Raw genomic sequence first — 24,814 nt, forward strand, 5'->3', positions numbered from 1 at the left:
TTTTGATCTTTTTTTATTCAGGGCTTTTTCTTCTTCTTCTTTTTTTGAGGGGGGTTTAGGGCTTTTTATCTTCTTTTTTTTTTGCTATTAGGGTTTTTGTTTTGAAGGGCGGACAGAACAGAGCATCCAGATCGACGGCCCACGGGATGAAGGAGACGACGGGCCTCCGCACTGCCCATCCCCAGCCCATGATAGGAAAACTCGCTTCCCCAGCCAAATGCACCGATGCCTCCCTCCTTCTCTTCTCCTTTCTTCTTTCCCTCCTAAAAAAACCCAAATCGACAGCGAGACGCCATGGCGATTCAGTTCTAGCTAGGTCTACCTCCCGATTCCCCTACCTTCTCGGCCGGCCGGCCGGCTTGGACTGCCGCACCACCTGCGCGCCGCCGCCGCCGTCCCCTTCCCGCGCCGCATCCGAGAGAACCCTAGCGCCCACTGCCTCCCCGATGGACGAGCACCAGTCCGGGGATCTCGTCAAGGAGCTCGTCCTCCGCCTCGTCCCCGCCGACTCCGGCGGCGCGCTGCGGTTCGCGCACCGGCTGCTCTCCAGCCGCCTCGCCCCGGCCGTCCTCCCGGACGAGCACGCGCTGGCGGAGTCCGTCAAGCGCCGCCTCGCCGCCTCCGGCCGCCCCGACGACGCGCTCGCCTTCGCCGACCTCCACTCCAAGCTCTCCGCCCGGTCCCGCCCCGCCTCCCTCTGGCCGCTCCTCTACCTGCTCGACTCGCTCTCCCCCCACCGCCGCGGGGCCGCCGCCTGCCTCCCCGACCTCCCCACCGCCGCGCCGCCGAGGCATGCCCCGCGGGCGCCCGGCACGCCCGCCGGCGGCGCGGCGCTCGTCTCCAAGGACCCGGACAACATCCGCGAGATCGCGCTGCGGGAGTACACCGAGCTGGTGCTCGACGAGACGGAGGTGTCGGAGGCCACGCTGGTGCGCGACGTGCTGTACGCCTGCCAGGGCATCGACGGCCGCTACGTTCGGTACGACAAGGCCAGCGACACCTACGACCTGCCCGCCGGAGTCCGCGTGCCTGGCTCCACTCGCACCCTGGTACGCAAGCTGTGCGAGGTCGGCTGGCTGTTCCGCAAGGTGCGAGGCTTCGTTTCCGACAATGTGAGCCGCTTGCCCTCTCATGCCGCCACCGAGGTCGGCACTGTTGCTCAGGCCTTCTGCTCGGCTCTACAGGAGGAGCTGTCTGATTACTATAAGCTGCTTGCAGTTCTAGAGTCGTACTCGTTGCATCCGATCCCAACACCTGGGTCTGATTCGGGTGTGTCAGGTAATTACCTCTCACTGCGGCGTCTCGTTGTCTGGCTTGCTGAGCCTGCGGTGAAAATGCGCTTGATGGCTGTCTTGGTGGATGGATGCCGTGGCTTGAGAGGTGGTGGAATGGCTGGTGCGATCCATGGGCACGCACAGCACGGGGATCCCATGGTTCAAGACTTTATGGGCCGCTTGCTGCGGCGAGTCTGCTCGCCGCTGTTTGAAATGGTCCGAAGCTGGGTGCTTGAAGGTGAATTGGAGGATGTATTTGGTGAGTTCTTCATTGTTGGGCAGCCAGTTAAGGCTGAATCTTTGTGGCGGGAGGGCTACCTTATTCAGTCTGATATGCTACCGAGTTTCATTTCTCCGGTGCTGGCACAAAGGATCCTCAGAACAGGGAAGTCAATCAACTTTCTCAGAGTTTGCTGTGATGATAATGGTTGGGCTGAGGCTGCCACTGAGGCTGCAGCCTATGTTGGCACCACAACAAGTCGAGGTGGGCTTGGTTATGGGCAGATTGATGCCTTGGAGGCATTGGTGGTAGAAGCAGCCAAGAGGATTGATCAACGTTTGATGGATGTGATCCATAAGCGATACCGATTTAAAGACCATTGTCTTGCTATCAAGCGATATTTGCTTCTTGGGCAGGGTGATTTTGTTCAGTATCTGATGGATGTTGTTGGTCCAGAGTTGTCAGAACCAGCCAATAGAATTAGCTCCTTCCACCTTGCTGGCTTGCTTGAAACTGCAATACGTGCGTCTGATGCGCAATATGATGACCGTGACATCTTGGACCGGATAAGAGTAAAGATGATGGATCATGGAGATGGTGATCGTGGCTGGGACGTCTTCTCCTTGGAGTATGACGCTAGGGTCCCTCTGGACACGGTGTTCACAGCTTCAGTCATGAAGATGTACCTCAAGATATTCAACTTCCTATGGAAGCTTAAGCGTGTTGACCATTCTCTGACTGGAGTCTGGAAGACAATGAAGCCTAATTGCATTGTTTCTTCTCCATTCTACAAGGAAGGGACAAGCATCAGGGCTCAGTTTGTTTCAGTTCTTCGGAAATGCCAAGTTCTGTTCAATGAAATGAACCATTTTGTGACCAACTTCCAGTACTACATTATGTTTGAGGTCCTGGAGGTTTCCTGGGCTCGTTTTTCAGAAGAAATGGATGCAGCAAAAGATTTGGATGATCTTCTCATGGGACATGATAAGTATCTCACTTCAATTGTGGAGAAGTCCCTCCTGGGTGAGAGGTCCCTGGGAATTTTGAGAAATCTTTTTGCTTTGTTTGACATCATATTGCAGTTCCGCAGCCATGCTGATAGGTGGTTTGAACGGATATATGAGCTGCAACTAAGGTTAGATTATTGCAGAAATAGCTAGCCATCTTTTCCTCAAAATCTCATCACGTCTACTGTTTGATTTACTTTTAAGTTTTCCTTCTTATTGCAGGGGAAAGAGTAAACTGAAAACAAAATCGAAGGAAACAGGTTCATGGCTGGAGGGGGGCAGAAAAGCCATGATTCAACTCGCAGGGGAACTTTTTCGGAAAATGGGTGAAGATTTGGATAGCATTGCAAAAGATTATACAGCTTCTCTTGATTCATTTATCTCCCAGTTGCCCCTGCAGCAACACGTTGATTTAAAGTTCCTTCTCTTCCGTTTGGACTTCACTGAATACTACAGCCGTGTTTCGTCCAACAAATGAAATGAGTGTGTGCTTCTAATGTGGAAGAAATAGGCGTTAGATTTACTTTTTGGTTGGGGTGGATGCTTATCATTGATCAATATCTGATATTTCTCGACCACATTAGTTAGTACCTTTTTTAGTTTTAGTTCACTTTTGTTGGAGTATATTTGTAGTGCTGGTATTTGCTTCTCAAGATGGCTTTGGTAACAGTGAAATATCTTTGACTTGCGACTATGGATTGATCATTTATGTATTGTGCATTGAGTGCCAGTATGTTCTCAAATACTACACTTGGTACTTCCAACAAATAATTTCTTTCACAAAAAAGCTATGCATCTGTTTGGTACCCAGATCATGCTTTACACTGACCTCATTCTACCATATGTATTGTGTCATACATTTTTTCCTTTTTGTCTTTCAAAGAAATATAATGTTCACTCACTGCATTCTACAATTGTGTATTGGCAACTCTCTACCGTCATATTTCTTTATGAATCCACGACTGATTTCAGACTACTGTGTATTGATAATTCTATAAGGTGTTTTGCTCATGAACATTGACTGCGGCAACTGATTTCAGACTTACTGTCTTGGAATTTGATAAAATAAACTATTTGCTACGTGCGTCTCCCAGGACAATTTAGTTTCCTCGTATGATATATCTCTTTGATATTTTGGATTATTTGGTACAGCTAGCTGGTGCCTGGTGGTGCTACTTTGTATAAGGGTTGCACTTACTGCTGTTTCTAGTTATATGATTAACCAGTAGATACCCTGTAATTGCGCCCTAAACTGTAGTGCCTCGAACTTAGAGAAAAGAAAGTGGAGGCAATGATCGCTAAGGTGATGTTCTTTATTCTAATATATTGCTTGTTTGAACTTCAAATCCTTTTAAAATGGGAACATCATTAAATTTGGTGATTCATGTGAGGCCTTGTTAGTATTTATTGCCGCTGTTCGTGCAGAAACACGATACTTGCTGTCCATCTCTTTAACTGTTAAAGCCTGCAGGTTTAGCAGCATTTTTTCGTTAATTGTGTCTTTGTTTCCTGAAAATAACTGACATATCATGTTTCTTTGTGTCACCACACAGGATTTGAATTTGTATTCGGAAGCTGCTTCACTAAGGACTGCTGCCACAGAGAACAGCAGAAAATTCGCGCAAAATTCAACAACATTGTGAAGGCGGTGCGTCTAAGTTAGAAGTCATCAATAAAGCAGGCATCTTTTCAAATATATCTGTAGTTCAACACCTACATGGATAGCGTCGACCCTTTCCTCGAGCGAGTGGAGGAGGCTGGCAGGTTAGATCACCGAGCGATCGAGGCCATCTAAATACCTTTCGTGCTTAATAGAATTACCTCCTGTGAGGCTGTGACTAGAAGCGAAACTGAATATTGCCCAAGTCGATATTTACCTGTTTCATAATGTAGTCCAGCAGCTGAGGATTTCTGATTGAATGATTCAGTTTGCTGTTTCCGAATGTGCAGGCAACTGGCAGGGGATGGCGCCTCTCCTCCAGATCCATCTGCCGCCGTCACAACAAAAACCACGTCCAGAGCCAGTGCAATGAGCAAGAAGTCTGAGGGCTAGGAAAAGGACATGAGCTGTGGTTCTTACCACTTTACCAGCGCATGGATGGGAAACCCAGTACATATCTCTGTTTATGTGGGCATGATGATGTAGTAGTGCCTCTAGCTGCTATTTATGTGCTGAATTATGCATGCGCTGGTTGGCTCGGCTCGGGGCTAGTTATTGATCGAGGTAACTGAATACTACGTGCTGATGTTATCTTCTATATATATGTAAATATGCACTGCATTTCTGACACACTTTCATTTTTGCTTTGGTTGTGACTTGTCATCAGATAAGATGGCTTTGTCGTCTTACTGATACAATTGAACATGACACTCTTCTTTCGCTGGGCAAAGCTAGTGGTTTATGTCTAAACTTCAAAACATCATCATGCATTAGATTAGAACCAACCTCTGAATTCCTGAAACTGAATTTGGAACCACACATAGTTTGTAGTTAATCATATCCAGAACGCTCGAGCCTCAAAATAAACGTTGTGCCGTCCTGGCCATGCTGAGACAGAAAGAGGAGATTCCTGACCATACAGATTGCTCAGGTTTTTGTGGATAATATATACTCCCTTCTTTTCCAAATATAGGTCTTTCTAGAGATTCCAACAAGTGACCACATACAGAGCAAAATGAGTGAATCTACACTCTAAAATATGTCTACATACATCCGTATGTTGTAGTCCATTTGAAATGTCTAAAAAAACTTATATTTAGGAACGGAGGGAGTACAAGCTACATGGATTGCTTGATGCTAATATTTCTGGTAGGGATAAGGTTTTCACCAGACACTTTTGGCAACATTTCTTCCGGTTAACTGTCACTCAGCTGAATTTGAGTAGTGCTAGCCACCCAGAGACAGAGGGATTAAACCAGTGCTTGGAAGCTTACTTCAGATGTTTTGTGCATGGCACCACTGGTTGCCGTTAGCTGAGTTTTGGTATAGCACCACTTATCATTCAGCTCTTAACACTACCCCTTTTTTAAGGCTTTTATATGGCAGAGATCCCAAACAACTGGGTGTTAAAGTTGTGCTGAAAGTGCTGTTAGTTCCCATCGACGGCTAGGGGTCAAGCCATTCCACAAGAAGGGAGAAATGTCACGGCGTATGAACCCGATAACACTAAAGATCAGAGGGAAGAGGTAGGGGACTAATTTTTTTTTTTTTTTGAGAAATAGGTAGGGGACTAACACTAAGGTGAAGCAACCGACCCGGGAAGCCCGTTAAGCATGACTAAAGCCCAGTGGTGCCAAGGCCCTGTAGCCAACAACTATCTACTTAAGTTGTCGCGGGCATCAAAGATGAACTAATTGTCCCTGCACCTGTGTGTGCTCATCCTTTCCTCCTCTCTTCCTCCTCAAGCCCCAGGATTTGAAACTCCCTCAAATCCTGTGCATCAGGAACTAACATACCGTCTAGCGCGCTGCTAGGGATTTCATGACCGTGACAATGACAACCTGATTTCTTGTCATCGTGCACATTCTTCACCCATGGTGACACACTCAGGACCGGATAGCCCCTCGATTGTGATGTGCTTCAACTAAAATACTGTCTCTCACAAACAGACACATGTTCACAAACACTTGACACGAACTTCATGACTCATCCTGCCTTAGCGGCATCATGTTGCCTCTCTCATATCGGCATTTCACTGACTATGGTGTAATCGAAGTTAACATCTCACCAATTTCGTACAACAATGATCTCACGCCGTCCCCATGCGGACCTCACACCCTCACACTGGCCTTGAGCCAACACATGACTTCATTATCTGTCTAACTCTCCAGAAGATGATCTTGACGTGCTCCACTGGACAACGGCCGCCAGCAACAATAGTGTGCTCACCGTCTTTGCCTTGTCGCTCCACCATACAATGATCGTCCGCCCTGAGGCGCTAGCATGAGTCACCTCTCTCGACCTCACCCCCGCATGGGTTTGCCAAGGATCCATCGCATCAAAATAACACTAACTAGAGTAGACCACTCACGCTGTAATTTGAAACATACACAAACATATACCATGATCATGATTTGGAAGCTAACCAAATCAGCAAGCTCGGATTATTTTCCAAATTCCAACAGATATTACTCCTTACTCTTTGCGAATGAGTTGTCATGTGTAACGCGCTATGTATGCCAAGCGGTAAATCTTAGTCGATGCTATGAGGTAAATACACCCGAAGTCATAGAACTTGCACACGATGGTCAGTTTGGTGCACAAACTTGTAAAATACATGTTTCCGGTCATCAAACTTGTACAAGCGTTCATATACGATCACATTTCATGTACACGGACGTATCCATAGGCTATATGGCATTCCAGTGTGGCCAGGGCCCATTGTCATCCGCTGTAGCATGTAGATCTGCAGAGAAGCCTTTGACTTTTTTTATTTTCGTATTAAGCCCCTAAAAATAAAATGAAAAAACAAGCGATGTGGGGTCTTGAAGCTGCAACGTGCCCTAGTAGTCACACGTGGACAACCACCAGACTACTGATCATTCATGTCTATGTAGCATGACTAATTTCTGTATCATGTAAACATTGACTGAAAATAATTTTTACAAGAAATGTAACACGGAAAAAATGAGCACCGTGGCTCGACCATGTGACCTTGTGCTCAAGGTTAACTAACATTACCACCGACAACACAACACGTCCAGATGTAAGAAAACAATTTATATTCTTGTGTTTGTGACACTCAAAAAATATTTATGTGTTACAAAAAAGGTACGCAGCATTTTAAAAAGTTTCAAAAACTTGTATTTGGAAAAATGTTAATCAACACAACACGTCCATATTAACATTTTTTCAAATACAAGTTTTGAAATTTATGTGTATTGAAACATATACTCCATGTGATACATATATGTTTTGATGTTTTAAATACTCCAGTATACATCTATGTTTTGATACACATATGTTTTAAATACTCCAGTATACATCTATGTTTGGAGTATTTAAAAAATATATGCTTAATACTTTTTAAGTGTATGATTGGCATTTTTTTCAAATACAAGTTTTGAAACTTTTTTCAACTATGTTTTTAACATTTTTGGATGGTGTGAAACATTTTAAAGCTACACAAACTGTTTTATACATTGTATAGGCATTTGAAAAATGTCATGACCAGTTTTTTTGGAATGCATGAACATTTTTAAAATGCAATGTATCATTTTTAATTACACAAATGTGGTTTACAATGTTTATTTTTTTTAAATGTCACACACCTTTTTTTGTAACACATAAACATTTATTAAATATCACAAACACAATAATATAATTTTTTTTCTTACATAGAACAAGAAGGAATAACAACATGAAAAATATTTGTCCCATTTGATATGTTGTGTTGTCGAAGCCCAGTGGTAATCTTAGTTAACGTTGACCACGAGGTCACATAGTCGAGCCATGGTGCTCCCTTTTTTGAGGTTACATTTCTTGCAAAATTGATTTTTCGGCCGTGTTTATATGATATAAAAACTATTTGTGCTATCTAGACATGAATGGTCATTGGTTTGGTGGTTGTTAACCCAAGCCTAGTAGGGGCACGTCCCTAGTTTGTAACCGAACCATCCCTTATTTTTCCATTTTATTTTAGGGGCTTTATACGTAAATAAAAAATTATTTTATTTTAGGGGCTTAATAAGTTAAAAAATAGGTGCATAATACATAAATAAAGAAAAAGCCTACAGATCTATCATGCGTGGTGGGCTTACAGTGGGCCCTGATAAGTTAAAAAATAGGTGCATAATACATAAATAAAGAAAAAGCCTACAGATCTATCATGCGTGGTGGGCTTACAGTGGGCCCTTTTTCGGCCGTGTTTATATGATATAAAAACTATTCGTGCTATCTAGACATGAATGGTCATTGGTTTGGTGGTTGTTAACCCAAGCCTAGTAGGGGCACGTCCCTAGTTTGTAACCAAACCATCCCTTATTTTTCCATTTTATTTTAGGGGCTTTATACGTAAATAAAAAATTATTTTATTTTAGGGGCTTAATAAGTTAAAAAATAGGTGCATAATACATAAATAAAGAAAAAGCCTACAGATCTATCATGCGTGGTGGGCTTACAGTGGGCCCTGGCCATGCTGGTATGCCACATAGGCCACGGATACGTCTGCGTACATGGAATGCGACCGTATATGAACGTTTGTGCAAGTTTGATGACCAGAAACACGTATTTTACAACTTTGTGCACCAAACTGACTGTCACGTGCAAGTTCTATGACTCCTGATGTATTTACCTCCGATGCTATCATCTTCTCTTTCTCAGAGAGTTAAACACACTATTGTTGTGTGAAAATAGTACAGGCATGAAAAAAGTATATCCCAGAGACAATGCACGTAGCATTTAAATGGCGCGTCGCAGCACCCATGATCAAATGTATAGCCTTAGGAGAATTTAGGCCTCACGGCAAATATTGCAGCGCGCATGATCAAGCTAGTCTTGGCAGAATTTTAGCCCTCACAACAATAAGCTCACACATATACACTATATTCTTCACTGCATTGATTTCGTAGGCTACAGCCTTGATGTTAAATCACCACCCGGAAACATCGGCTGAAGAACCTCTTGAGGCGACAAGATCCAAATGGACTTGACGATGATCACAAACTCCCTGCAGCATCAATGCCAAAAATGTCAAGGTAACCGACCAGTACAATCTTTCATCATGAACAGTAAAAGAAAAGAGGGCAGTGTTCTAAACTTCTCATTTTTTTAAAGGAAATACGCACACATTCGTGTTTCAGTTGTATCAATTCATGACATTTTAACAGGGAATCTTGAGAAGTTCATATAGCCATAGGCAGAAAACTAACGGTGGACTTACTCCCATGGGTCATCACCGACAAATAGGAAGTCGCCCTCATAATCCTGGTAGATACATTTCCAACCCATACTCTGTCGATCTTCGAGTCGCCCTTCCATGCCAAACATGTGGGCCAAAGCTTGATTCAGTTCTCCATATTCAGAGAACCTACCAATGTCAATGGAACGGCTTATAGCCCCACGTTTGTGCACCTGACACACATAGGTTAGGATAACATACAGAAAAATGTTTAAGAAGAACACTGTACTATCATTTGGCTGAGCAAAAATCATCCAAACCCGCTCTCCCTTAAATTGTTTGGGCCAGGTCAACAGTTGGCGTGGCCCGAAGATGAATGAACCACCGCCACCAATTAAAGATCTTCATAGGAGTAAGGATATATTATTCCTAAATAATTTCCTATATATATATATGAGGAGAAGTGCCGGAGCTGGGCGGGCCATGGCCATTCGGCCTTGCCTAAGCTCCGCCAATGTGACCATACGTCCATACATACAACCGTCATCCTACTATATACATATCACATGCTCAATTGCTCATCCAAACCACCATACCTAAAATTACATCGCGACAAGCAGACTTGTCTTGGCAACACCGTACCATTTTCTGAACTACAATTGCTATATGCGCACGCATTCCTTTTTCTTTACAGAAAATTACAGTTAAATACGCCCCTTACAGTAAGTCTTTATTGTAATGCCTCACAAATTACTCTTATGCATCAGGAAACATGTACTGCTTGAAAAACGTAGTGTCGAGAGGAAAGAGCAAACCTGAGTTAATGGCATCCTCTGGCAAAGGGGCAAGGCGCCGAGGGTTTCTGTTCAACGAGGCGTCATCCGTAATTAGAGAATCGATGGAACTGAAAGCCCCGCCACCAAAAGACGGAATGGGCCGAGCAAAATGGAGGAGCGATGGGTGGGGGAGGGGCGAGGTTTCTCACCTGAGCACGGGCGGGGCGGAGGGAGATTCGGCTGCCGAGCAGAAGAGAGCAGAGGGCGGAGGAGCCAAAGTGTGGTGGTACAGATCAACTGATCAACTGGCTGTGCTCTTGTGCGGTGCGCGTAGGGGCACCCAACAATCAACAATGCGGTCGGCGAACAAGCACGCGACACGTGATCTTGTTTTTTGCCGTCCCATCGGTCAGATCGGCACACAGAATTATTGGTTCCCTCGTCAAAATAAATCAGTTTTCTGAACGTGAACCAACCACATTTTTTGAGCCAACCACAGGTTTGGTTGCTTAGAGCAACTTCAACGCGCAGATCCAAACGGACATGCGCTTTGTCTGCTTTTTATTTATTTGGATCGGCCAGACAAACATGCGCGTCTGATTTTTCATTTAGGCCAGCAGATGCGCCCAGCGGTTATATATAAATGGCCGGCCAAAGTCCACTTAAACAACTAAATTTTTTAAAAACAAACTAATAACCGCCCGCATGCTGCCTTAGTAGACTGTCTTGCCTTTGCCGTTGCCGTTGCCCTTGCCGTCGTCGTCGTCACCGCCCGGTGAGGTCAAAGAAGACGGGGGAGGCCCAGCCCAACCGAACGCGGCTTGATAGACCGCCAGGGCAGCCTCCTCCGACGTCTGCTGCGGCGGCAGCATAGCGGCGAGGCGGGCGTACTCCTCCTTCCCAAGCCGCAGAGCCTCCTCGTCATGGCGCAACATCTGCTCATATTGCATCTGCCGCTCACCGTTGGCCCCTCCACGGCGAGCCAGTGTGCCTTCCAGCGCTCAAGGTGTTGGGGAACGTAGTAATTTTAAAAAATTTCCTACGCACACGCAAGATCATGGTGATGCATAGCAACGAGAGGGGAGAGTGTTCTCCACGTACCCTCGTAGACCGAAAGCGGAAGCGTTAGCACAACGCGGTTGATGTAGTCGTACGACTTCACGATCCGACCGATCAAGTACCGAACGCACGACACCTCCGAGTTCAGCACATGTTCAGCCCGATGACGTCCCTCGAACTCCGATCCAGCCGAGTGTTGAGGGAGAGTTTCGTCAGCACGATGGCGTGGTGACGATGATGATGTTCTACCGACGTAGGGCTTCGCCTAAGCACCGCTACAATATTATCGAGGTGGACTATGGTGGAGGGGGGCACCGCACACAGCTAAAAGATCAAACGATCAATTGTTGTGTCTCTAGGGTGCCCCCTGCCCCCGTATATAAAGGAGCAAGGGGGGAGGTGCGGCCGGCCTAGAGGGGGCACGCCAGGAGGAGTCCTACTCCTACCGGGAGTAGGACTCCCTCCCTTTTCCTTGTTGGACTAGGAGTGGAGGGGGAAAGAGGAGGGAGAGAGGAAGGAAAGGGGGGGGGGAGGGGCGCCCCCTCTCCTTGTCCTATTTGGACTAGGGGGGGGGGCTACCCTAGCCGCCTCTCCTCTTCTCCACAAGGCCCACTATGGCCCATTAAGCTCCCGGGGGGTTCCGGTAACCTCCCGGTACTCCGGTAAAATCCCGATTTCACCCGGAATACTTCCGATATCCAAACTGTTGGGGAACGTAGTAATTTCAAAAAATTTCCTATGCACACGCAAGATCATGGTGATGCATAGCAACGAGAGGGGAGAGTGTTGTCTACGTACCCTCGTAGACCGTTCGCGGAAGCGTTATATCAACGCGGTTGATGTAGTCGTACGTCTTCACGTCCGACCGATCCAAGTACCGAAAGCACGTCACCTCCGAGTTCTGCACATGTTCGGCTCGGTGACGTCCTCGCCTTCTCGATCCAACAAGAGGGGCGAAGTAGTAGATGAGTTCCGGCAGCACGACGGCGTGGTGACGGTGTTGGTGAAGAACAATCTCCGCAGGGCTTCGCCTAAGCACTATGAAAACTATGACGGAGGATAAACTAGAGGGGACGGGGTTGCCGACACACGGCTTGGTGTTTCTTGATGTGTCTTTGGTGCTAGCCCTACCCCTCTATTTATATGTTGAGCCCTGGGGTCGAAACTTGGAGTAAAAGCCTCCTCAAAGTCGGTTTCACCCGAAAGGCAAGAGTCCTTCTCGGACTCCAGGGCTAGACGCCAGAGTTCCCGGCGTCTACCCACTAGATGCCAGGGTTCCTGGCGTCTAGCCTCTGGTCTCCGCAAAACTTCCTTTTGCACTTTCCAAAAGCCTCGTGGGCTTTCCCCTTTGGCCCAGATAAAGTGTTCTCGTGCCCAAACATTTCAGGAAACATCCGGAACCCCTTCCGGTGAATTCCGGAACCCTTCCGGAGATCAAACACTACTATCCACATATCAATCTTTACTTCCGGACCATTCCGGAGTTCCTCGTCATATCTGTGATCTCATCCAAAACTCCGAACAACATTCAGTCACCAACATACATAACTCATAGTACTATATTGTCAACGAACGTTAAGCGTGCGGACCCTATGGGTTCGAGAACTATGTAGACATGACCGAGACACCTCTCTTGTCAATAACCAATAGCGGGACCTGGATGCCCATATTGGCTCCTACATACTCTACGAAGATCTTTATCGGTCAGACCGCATAACAACATACGTTGTTTCCTTTGTAATCGGTATGTTACTTGCCCGAGATTCGATCGTCGGTATCTCCATACCTAGTTCAATCTCGTTACCGGCAAGTCTCTTTACTCGTTCCGTAATACATCATCGCGCAACTAACTCATTAGTTGCAATGCTTGCAAGGCTGATAGTGATGTGCATTACCGAGTGGGCCCAGAGATACCTCTCCGACAATCGGAGTGACAAATCCTAATCTCAAAATACGCCAACCCAACAAGTACCTTTGGAGACACCTGTAGAGCACCTTTATAATCACCCAGTTACGTTGTGACGTTTGGTGGCACACAAAGTGTTCCTCCGGTAAACGGGAGTTGCATAATCTCATAGTCATAGGAACATGTATAAGTCATGAAGAAAGCAATAGCAACAAACTAAACGATCGAGTGCTAAGCTAACAGAATGGGTCAAGTCAATCACATCATTCTCCTAATGATGTGATCCCGTTAATCAAATGACAACTCATGTCTATGGTTAGGAAACTTAACCATCTTCGATCAACGAGCTAGTCAAGTAGAGGCATACTAGTGACACTCTGTTTGTCTATGTATTCACACATGTATTATGTTTCCGGTTAATAAAATTCTAGCATGAATAATAAACATTTATCATGAAATAAGGAAATAAATAATAACTTTATTATTGCCTCTAGGGCATATTTCCTTCAGTCTCCCACTTGCACTAGAGTCAATAATCTAGATCACATCGTCATGTGATTTAACATCAATAGTTCACATCACCATGTGATTAACACCCATACTTCACATCGTCATGTGACCAACACCCAAAGGGTTTACTAGAGTCAATAATCTAGTTCACATCGCTATGTGATTAACACCCAAAGAGTACTAAGGTGTGATCATGTTTTGCTTGTGAGAGAAGTTTAGTCAACGGGTCTGCAACATTCAGATCCGTATATATTTTGCAAATTTCTATGTCAACAATGCTCTGCACAGAGCTACTCTAGCTAATTGCTCCCACTTTCAATATGTATCCAGATTAAGACTTAGAGTCATCTGGATCAGTGTCAAAACTTGCATCGACGTAACCCTTTACGACGAACCTTTTGTCACCTCCATAATCGAGAAACATATCCTTATTCCACTAAGGATAATTTTGACCAATGTCCAGTGATCTACTCCTAGATCACTATTGTACTCCCTTGCCAAACTCAGGGCAGGGTATACAATAGGTCTGGTACACAGCATGGAATACTTTATAGAACCTATGGCTGAGGCATAGGGGATGACTTTCATTCTCTCTCTATCTTCTGCCGTGGTCGGGTTTTGAGTCTTACTCAACTTCACACCTTTGTAACACAGGCAAGTAATCCTTCTTTGACTGTTCCATTTTGAACTAGTTCAAAATCTTGTCAAGGTATGTACTCATTGAAAACCTTATCAAGCGTCTTGATCTATCTCTATAGATCTTGATGCTCAATATGTAAGCAGCTTCACTGAGGTCTTTCTTTGTAAAACTCCTTTCAAACATTCCTTTATGCTTTGCAGAATAATTTTACATTATCTCCGATCAACAATATGTCTTTCACATATACTTATCAGAAATGCTGTAGTGCTCCCACTCACTTTCTTGTAAATACAGGCTTCACCGCAAGTCTGTATAAAACTATATGCTTTGATCAACTTATCAAAGTGTATATTCCAACTCCGAGATGCTTGCACCAGTCCATAGATGGATCGCTGGAGCTTGCATATTTTGTTAGTACCTTTAGGATTGACAAAACCTTCTGGTTGCATCATATACAACTCTTCTTTAATAAATCCATTAAGGAATGCAGTTTTGTTTATCCATTTTCCAGATTTCATAAAATGCGGCAATTGCTAACATGATTCGGACAGACTTAAGCATAGATACGAGTGAGAAACTCTCATCGTAGTCAACACCTTGAACTTGTCGAAAACCTTTTTGCGACAATTCTAGCTTTGTAGATAGTAACACTACTATCAGCGTCCGTCTTCCTCTTGAAGATCCATTTAATCTCAATGGCTCGCCGATCATTGGGCAAGTCAATCAAAGTCCATACTTTGTTCTCATACATGGATCTCATCTCAGATTTCATGGCCTCAAGCCATTTTGCGGAATCTGGGCTCATCATCGCTTCCTCATAGTTCGTAGGCTCGTCATGGTCAAGTAACATGACCTCCAGAACAGGATTATCGTACTACTCTGGCGCGGATCTCACTCTGGTTTACCTACGAGGTTCGGTAGTAACTTGATCTGAAGTTACATGATCATCATCATTAGCTTCCTCACTAATCGGTGTAGTAGTCTCAGGAACAGATTTCTGTGATGAACTACTTTCCAATAAGGGAGCAGATACAGTTACCTCATCAAGTTCTACTTTCCTCCCACTCACTTCTTTAGAGAGAAACTCCTTTTCTAAAAAGGATCCATACAAAGCAACGAATATATTGCCTTCGGATCTGTGATAGAAGGTGTACCCAACATTTTCTTTTGGGTATCCTATGAAGACGCACTTCTCCGATTTGGGTTAGAGCTTATCAGGTTGAAACTTTTTCACATAAGCATTGCAACCTCAAACTTTAAGAAACGACAGCTTAGGTTTCTTGCCAAACCATAGTTCATATGGTGTCGTCTCAACGGTTTAGATGGTGCCCTATTTAACGTGAATGCAGCTGTCTCTAATACATAACCCCAAAATGATAGTGGTAGATCGGTAAGAGACATCATAGATCGCACCATATCTAATAAAGTACGGTTATGACGTTCGGACACACCATTACACTGTGGTGTTCCAGGTGCGTGAGTAGTGAAACTATTTCACATTGTTTTAACTGAAGGCCAAACTCTTAACTCAAATATTTTACCTCTGCGATCATATCGTAGAAACTTTTATTTTCTTGTTACGATGATTCTCCACTTCACTCTGAAATTCTTTGAACTTTTCAAATGTTTCAGACTTGTGTTTCATTAAGTAGATATACCCATATACGCTCAAATCATCTGTGAAGGTCAGAAAATAATGATACTTGCCATGAGCCTTAACACTCATCGGACCGCATACATCAGTATGTATTATTTCCAATAAGTCAGTTGCTCGCTCCATTGTTCCGGAGAACAGAGTCTTAGTCATCTTGCCCATGAGGCATGGTTCGCAAGCATCAACTGATTCATAATCAAGTGATTCCAAAAGCCCATCAGCATGGATTTTCTTCATGCGCTTTACACCAATATGACCTAAACGGCAGTGCCACAAATAAATTTCACCATCATTATTAACTGTGCATCTTTTGGTTTCAATATTATGAATATGTGTATCACTACGATCGAGATCCAATGAACCATTTTCATTGGGTGTGTAACCATATAAGGTTTTATTCATGTAAACAGAACAACAATTTATTCTCTTACTTAAATGAATAACCGTATTGCAATAAACATGATCAAATCATATTCATGCTCAACGCAAACACCAAATAACACTTATTTAGGTTCAACACTAATCCCAAAAGTATAGGGAGTGTGCGATGATGATCATATCAATTTTGGAACCACTTCCAACACACATCGTCACTTCACCCTTAACTAGTCTATGTTTATTCTTCAACTCCCGTTTCGAGTTACTACTCTTAGCAACTAAACCAGTATCAAATACCGAGGGGCTGCTATGAACACTAGTAAAATACACATCAATAATCTGTATATCAAATATACCTTTATTCACTTTGCCATCCTTCTTATCCGCCAAATAGTTGGGGAAGTTCCGCTTCCAGTGACCAGTCCCTTTGCAGTAGAAGCACTTAGTCTCAGGCTTAGGACCAGACTTGGGCTTCTTCACTTGAGCAGCAACTTGCTTGCCGTTCTTCTTGAAGTTCCCCTTCTTCCCTTTGCCCTTTTCTTGAAACTAGTGGTCTTGTCTACCATCAACACTTGATATTTTTCTTGATTTCTACCTTCGTCGATTTCAGCATTACGAAGAGCTTGGGAATCTTTTCTGTTATCCCTTGCATATCATAGTTCATCATGAAGTTCTACTAACTTGGTGATGGTGACTAGAGAATTCTGTCAATCACTATTTTATCTGGAAGATTAACTCCCACTTGATTCAAGCGATTGTAGTACCCAGACAATCTGAGCACATGCTCACTGCTTGAGCTATTCTCCTCCATCTTTTAGCTATAGAACTTGTTGGAGACTTCATATCTCTCAACTCGGGTATTTGCTTGAAATATTAACTTCAACTCCTGGAACATCTCATATGGTCCATGACGTTCAAAACGTCTTTGAAGTCCCGATTCTAAGCCGTTTAAGCATGGTGCACTAAACTATCAAATAGTCATCATATTGAGCTAGCCAAATGTTCATAACATCTGCATCTGCTCCTGCAATAGGTTTGTCACCTGGCGGTGCATCAAAGACATATTTCTTCTGTGCAGCAATGAGGATAAACCTCAGATCACGGATCCAATCCGCATCATTGCTACTAACATCTTTCAACTTAGTTTTCTCTAGGAACATATCAAAAATAAAACAGGGGCGCTAAACGCGAGCTATTGATCTACAACATAGATATGTTAATACTACCAGGACTAAGTTCATGATAAATTTAAGTTCAATTAATCATATTACTTAAGAACTCCCACTTAGAAAGACATCCCTCTAATCTTCTAAGTGATCACGTGATCCAAATCAACTAAACCATAACCGATCATCACGTGAAATGGAGTAGCTTTCAATGGTGAACATCAATATGTTGATCATATCTACTATATGATTCATGCTCGACCTTTCGGTATCAGTGTTCCAAGGCCATATCTGCATATGCTAGGCTCGTCAAGTTTAACCTGAGTATTCTGCGTGTGCAAAAACTAGCTTGCACCCGTTGTAGATGGACGTAGAGCTTATCACACCCGATCATCACGTGGTGTCTGGGCACGACGAACTTTGGCAACGGTGCATACTCAGGGAGAACACTTTTATCTTGAAATTTAGTGAGAGATCATCTTATAATGCTACCGTCAATCAAAGCAAGATAAGATGCATAAAAGATAAACAACACATGCAATCAATATAAGTGATATGATATGGCCATCATCTTCTTGTGCTTGTGATCTCCATCTCCGAAGCACCGTCATGATCACCATCGTCACCGGCGCGACACCTTGATCACCATCGTAGCATCGTTGTCGTCTCGCCAATCTTATGCTTCCACGACTATCGCTACCGCTTAGTAATAAAGTAAAGCATTACAACGCAATTGCATTGCATACAATAAAGCGACAACCATATGGCTCCTGCCAGTTGCCGATAACTCAGTTACAAAACATGATCATCTCATACAATAAAATTTAGCATCATGTCTTGACCATATCACATCACAACATGCCCTGCAAAAACAAGTTAGACGTCCTCTACTTTGTTGTTGCAAGTTTTACGTGGCTGCTACGGGCTTAAGCAAGAACCGTTCTTACCTACGCATCAAAACCACAACGATAGTTTGTCAAGTTGGTGCTGTTTTAACCTTCACAAGGACCGGGCGTAGCCACACTTGGTTCAACTAAAGTTGGAGAAACTGACACCCGCCAGCCACCTGTGTGCAAAGCACGTCGGTAGAACCAGTCTCGCGTAAGTGTACGCGTAATGTCGGTCCGGGCCGCTTCATCCAACAATACCACCGAACCAAAGTATGACATGCTGGTAAGCAGTATGACTTATATCGCCCACAACTCACTTGTGTTCTACTCGTGCACAACATCAACGCATAAAACCTAGGCTCGGATGCCACTGTTGGGGAACGTAGTAATTTCAAAAAATTTCCTACGCACACGCAAGATCATGGTGATGCATAGCAACGAGAGGGGAGAGTGTTGTCTAGGTACCCTCGTAGGCCGTTCGCGGATGCGTTATATCAACGCGGTTGATGTAGTCGTACGTCTTCACGTCCGACCGATCCAAGTACCGAAAGCACGACACCTCCGAGTTCTGCACACGTTTGGCTCGGTGACGTCCTCGCCTTCTCGATCCAGCAAGAGGGGCGAAGTAGTAGATGAGTTCCGACAGCACGACGGCGTGGTGACGGTGTTGGTGAAGAACAATCTCCATAGACGGGGTTGCCGGCACACGGCTTGGTGTTTCTTGATGTGTCTTTGGTGCTAGCCCTACCCCTCTATTTATATGTTGAGCCCTGGGGTCGAAACTTGGAGTAAAAGCCTCCTCAAAGTCGGTTTCACCCGAAAGGCACGAGTCCTTCTCGGACTCCAGGGCTAGACGCCAGGGTTCCCGGCGTCTACCCCCTAGACGCCAGGGTTCCTGGCGTCTAGCCTTTGGTCTCCGCAAAACTTCCTTTTGCACTTTCCAAAAGCCTCGTGGGCTTTCCCCTTTGGCCCAGATAAAGTGTTCTTGTGCCCAAACATTTCGGGAAACATCCGGAACCCCTTTCGGTGAATTCCGGAACCCTTCCGGAGATCAAACACTACTATCCACATATCAATCTTTACTTCTGGACCATTCCGGAGTTCCTCGTCATATCTGTGATCTCATCCAAAACTCCGAACAACATTCGATCACCAACATACATAACTCATAGTACTATATCGTCAATGAACGTTAAGCGTGCGGACCCTACGGGTTCGAGAACTATGTAGACATGACCGAGACACCTCTCTTGTCAATAACCAATAGCGGGACCTGGATGCCCATATTGGCTCCTACATACTCTACGAAGATCTTTATCGGTCAAACCACATAACAACATACGTTGTTCCCTTTGTCATCGGTATGTTACTTGCTCGAGATTCGATCGTCGGTATCTCAATACCTAGTTCAATCTCGTTACCGGCAAGTCTCTTTACTCATTCCATAATACATCATCCCGCAACTAACTCATTAGTTCCATAGCTAACAACAATCATAACAACACTTTCACCTACAAGGAAAAGATGTCTCCCACCCCTCCTCCCACTGGTGTCCTAGGTTCTCCGGTGATCTCCCTCTCCAACCAGTAAATCTTGGTCCTTCTCCGCGCATCATCTCCGCCGTCCTCTGATCTCTCTCCCTATACCCATCTCCCATGGGTCATCTGAAGGAAATATGCCCTAGAGGCAATAATAAAGTTATTATTTATTTCCTTATATCATGATAAATGTTTATTATTCATGCTAGAATTGTATTAACCGGAAACATAATACATGTGTGAATACATAGACAAACAGAGTGTCACTAGTATGCCTCTACTTGACTAGCTCGTTAATCAAAGATGGTTATGTTTCCTAACCATGGACAAAGAGTTGTTATTTGATTAACGGGATCACATCATTAGGTGAAAGATCTGATTGACATGACCCATTCCATTAGCTTAGCACTACATCATTTAGTATGTTGCTATTGCTTTCTTCATGACTTATACATGTTCCTATGACTATGAGATTATGCAACTCCCGTTTGCCAGAGGAACACTTTGTGTGCTACCAAACGTCACAACGTAACTTGGTGATTATAAAGGTGCTCTACAGGTGTCTCCAAAGGTACATGTTGGGTTGGCGTATTTTGAGATTAGGATTTGTCACTCCGATTGTCGGAGAGGTATCTCTGGGCCCTCTCGGTAATGCACATCACATAAGCCTTGCAAGCATTGCAACTAATGAGTTAGTTGTGAGATGATGTATTATGGAACGAGTAAAGAGACTTGCCGGTAACGAGATTGAACTAGGTATTGAGATACCGACGATCGAATCTCGGGCAAGTAACATACCGATGACAAAGGGAACAACGTATGTTGTTATGCGGTCTGACCGATAAAGATCTTCGTAGAATATGTAGGAACCAATATGAGCATCCAGGTTCCGCTATTGGTTATTGACCGGAGACGTGTCTCGGTCATGTCTACATTGTTCTCGAACCGTAGGGTCCGCACGCTTAACGTTACGATGACAGTTTCATTATGAGTTTATGTATTTTGATGTACCGAAGGTTGTTCGGAGTCCCGGATGTGATCATGGACATGACGAGGAGTCTCGAAATGGTCGAGACATAAAGATCAATATATTGGAAGCCTATATTTGGATATCAGAATTGTTCCGGGTGAAATCAGGATTTTACCGGAGTACCGGGGGGTTACCTGTGTTGGGGAACGTAGCAGAAAACAAAAATTTTCCTACGGTTTCACCAAGATCCATCTAGGAGTTCATCTAGCAGCGAGTGATTGGATGCATCTACATACCTTTGTAGATCGCGAGCGGAAGCGTTCAAAGAACGGGGTTGATGTAGTCGAACACGACGTGATCCAAATCACCGATGACCAAGCGCCGAACGGACGGCACCTCCGTGTTCAACACACGTACGGAACGGATGATGTCTCCTCCTTTCTTGATCCAGCAAGGGGGAAGGAGAGGTTGATGAAGATCCAGCAGCACGACGGCGTGGTGGTGGATGCAGGGCGTCACAGTAGCAGGGTTTCGCCGTGTACTATGAGGGAGAGATGTAACAGGGGAGAGGGAAGCACCAAAGGCTGAGGTTTGAAGTCCTCCCTCTCCTCAACTATATATAGGAGGGCCAAGGGGGGGGTGTGCCAGCCTAGGAGATCCAATCTCCTAGGGCCGGCGGCCAAGGGGAGGTTTCCCTCCCCCCCAAGGCACCTAGAGGTGCCTTCCACCATTGGGACTCTTCCCTTAAGTGGAACCCTAGGCGCATGGGATTTTGGGGCTGGTGCCCTTGGCCCATCTAGGCCAAGGCGCACCCCCTACAGCCCATGTGGCCCCCCGGGACAGGTGGCCCCACCCGGTGGGCCCCCGGGACCCTTCCGGTGGTCCCGGTACAATACCGATGACCCCGAAACTTGTCCCGATGGCCGAAACTGCACTTCCTATATATAATTCTTTATCTCCAGACCATTCCGGAACTCTTCGTGACGTCCGGGATCTCATCCGGGACTCCGAACAACATTCGGGTTACTGCATATACATATTTTCACAACCCTAGCGTCACCGAACCTTAAGTGTGTAGACCCTACGGGTTCGGGAGACATGCAGACATGACCGGGACGACTCTCCGGTCAATAACCAACAGCGGGATCTGGATACCCATGTTGGCTCCCACATGCTCCACGATGATCTCATCGGATGAACCACGATGTCGAGGATTAAACAACCCCGTATACAATTCCCTTTGTCAATCGGTATGTTACTTGCCCGAGACTCGATCGTCGGTATCTCAATACCTTGTTCAGTCTCGTTACCGGCAAGTCACTTTACTCGTACCGTAATGCATGATCCCGTGATCAACCACTTGGTCACCTTCAGCTCATAATGATGATGCATTACCGAGTGGGCCCAGTGATACCTCTCCGTTATATGGAGTGACAAATCCCAGTCTCGATTCGTGTCAACCCAACAGACACTTTCGGAAATACCTGTAGTGCACCTTTATAGTCACCCAGTTACGTTGTGACGTTTGGTACACCCAAAGCACTCCTACGGTATCCGGGAGTTACACGATCTCATGGTCAAAGGAAAAGATACTTGACATTGGAAAAGCTCTAGCAAACGAACTACACGATCTTGTGCTATGCTTAGGATTAGGTCTTGTCCATCACATCATTCTCCTAATGATGTGATCCCATTATCAATGACATCCAATGTCCATAGCCAGGAAACCATGACTATCTGTTGATCAACGAGCTAGTCAACTAGAGGCTTACTAGGGACATATTATGGTCTATGTATTCACACGTGTATTACAATTTCCGGATAATACAGTTATAGCATGAATAAAGACAATTATCATGAACAAAGAAATATAATAATAATACTTTTATTATTGCCTCTAGGGCATATTTCCAACAACCTGAACCCCCCCGGGGTTATTGGGCCTACATGGGCCCTAAGGGAGAAGAGGAAAGGAGGCAAGAGGTGGCCGCGCGCCCCTCCCCTCCCTAGTCCAAATAGGACAAGGAGAGGGTGGAGGCGCCCCCCCTTTCCTTTCCCTCTTCCTCCTCTTTCCCACTTCCCCTTCTCCAACTAGGAAAGAAGGGAGTCCTACTCCCGGTGGGAGTAGGACTCCCCCTTGGCGCGCCCTCCTTGGCCGGCCGCCCCCTCCCCTTGGCTCCTTTATATACGGGGGCAGGGGGGCACCCTAGAAGACACAAGTTGATCTTCGTGATCGTTCCTTAGCCGTGTGCGGTGCCCCCCTCCACCATATTCCACCTCGGTCATATTGTAGCGGTGCTTAGGCGAAGCCCTGCGACGGTTGAACATCAAGATTGTCACCACGCCGTCGTGCCGACAGAACTCCTCCCCGAAGCTTTGCTGGATCGGAGCCCGGGGAGCGTCATCGAGCTGAACGTGTGCCAAGAACTCGGAGGTGCCGGAGTAACGGTGCTTGGATCGGTTGGACCGGGAAGACGTACGACTACTTCCTCTACGTTGCGCCAACGCTTCCGCTTCGGTCTATGAGGGTACGTAGACAACACTCTCCCCTCTCGTTGCTATGCATCACCATGATCTTGCATGTGCGTAGGAAAATTTTGAAATTACTACGTTCCCCAACAGTGGCATCCGAGCCTAGGTTTTATGGTTTGATGTTATATGCACGAGTAGAACACAAGTGAGTTGTGGGCGATATAAGTCATACTGCTTACCAGCATGTCATACTTTGGTTTGGCGGTATTGTTGGATGAAGCGGCCCGGACCGACATTACGCGTACGCTTATGCGAGACTGGTTCTACCGCCGTGCTTTGCACACAGGTGGCTGGCGGGTGTCAGTTTCTCCAACTTCAGTTGAACCGAGTGTGGCTACGCCCGGTCCTTGCGAAGGTTAAAACAGCACCAACTTGACAAACTATCGATGTGGTTTTGATGCGTAGGTAAGATTGGTTCTTGCTTAAGCCCGTAGCAGCCACGTAAAACTTGCAACAAACAAAGTAGAGGACGTCTAACTTGTTTTGCAGGGCATGTTGTGATGTGATATGGTCAAGGCATGATGCTAAATTTTATTGTATGAGATGATCATATTTTGTAACCAAGTTATCGGCAACTGGCAGGAGCCATATGGTTGTCGCTTTATTGTATGCAATGCAATCGCCCTGTAATGGTTTACTTTATCACTAAGCGGTAGCGATAGTCGTAGAAGCATAAGATTGGCGAGACGACAACGATGCTACGATGGAGATCAAGGTGTCGCGCTGGTGACGATGGTGATCATGACGGTGCTTCGGAGATGGAGATCACAAGCACAAGATGATGATGGCCATATCATATCACTTATGTTGATTGCATGTGATGTTTATCTTTTATGCATCTTATCTTGCTTTGATTGACGGTAGCATTATAAGATGATCTCTCACTAAATTTCAAGATAAAAAGTGTTCTCCCTGAGTATGCACCGTTGCCAAAGTTCGTCGTGCCCAGACACCACGTGATGATCGGGTGTGATAAGCTCTACGTCCATCTACAACGGGTGCAAGCCAGTTTTGCACACGCAGAATACTCATGTTAAACTTGAGGAGCCTAGCATATGCAGATATGGCCTCGGAACACTGAGACCGAAAGGTCGAGCGTGAATCATATAGTAGATATGATCAACATAGCGATGTTCACCATTGAAAACTACTCCATTTCACGTGATGATCGGTTATGGTTTAGTTGATTTGGATCACGTGATCACTTAGATGATTAGAGGGATGTCTATCTAAGTGGGAGTTCTTAAGTAATATGATTAATTGAACTTAAATTTATCATGAACTTAGTCCCTGATAGTATCTTGCTTGTTTATGTTGATTGTAGATAGATGGCCCGTGCTGTTGTTCCGTTGAATTTTAATGCGTTCCTTGAGAAAGCAAAGTTGAAAGATGATGGTAGAAATTACACGGACTGGGTCCGTAACTTGAGGATTATCCTCATTGCTGCACAGAAGA

At 45.2% G+C, this 24,814-nt stretch overlaps 2 protein-coding genes across 2 annotated transcripts; one reads left to right on the forward strand and one right to left on the reverse strand.

The window, feature by feature from the left end:
• Positions 1-234: 234 nt before the first annotated feature.
• LOC125515121 (gamma-tubulin complex component 3-like) lies at positions 235-3,231 on the forward strand. The gene is made up of 2 exons (XM_048680548.1): positions 235-2,629; positions 2,724-3,231. The coding sequence occupies exons 1-2, from the start codon at positions 447-449 to the stop codon at positions 2,977-2,979; spliced, it is 2,439 nt and encodes an 812-aa protein (XP_048536505.1). The 5' UTR covers positions 235-446; the 3' UTR covers positions 2,980-3,231.
• A 5,664-nt stretch (positions 3,232-8,895) lies between these two features.
• On the reverse strand, positions 8,896-10,476 carry LOC125514850 (auxin response factor 5-like). The gene is made up of 4 exons (XM_048680219.1): positions 10,326-10,476; positions 10,156-10,202; positions 9,383-9,573; positions 8,896-9,169 (listed from the first exon to the last, which is right to left on the reverse strand). The coding sequence occupies exons 2-4, from the start codon at positions 10,168-10,170 to the stop codon at positions 9,073-9,075; spliced, it is 303 nt and encodes a 100-aa protein (XP_048536176.1). The 5' UTR covers positions 10,171-10,202; positions 10,326-10,476; the 3' UTR covers positions 8,896-9,072.
• Between the last annotated feature and the right edge of the window lie 14,338 nt (positions 10,477-24,814).

Source organism: Triticum urartu, chromosome 6 (genome assembly GCF_003073215.2).
Source record: "Triticum urartu cultivar G1812 chromosome 6, Tu2.1, whole genome shotgun sequence".
NCBI lineage: Eukaryota > Viridiplantae > Streptophyta > Magnoliopsida > Poales > Poaceae > Triticum > Triticum urartu.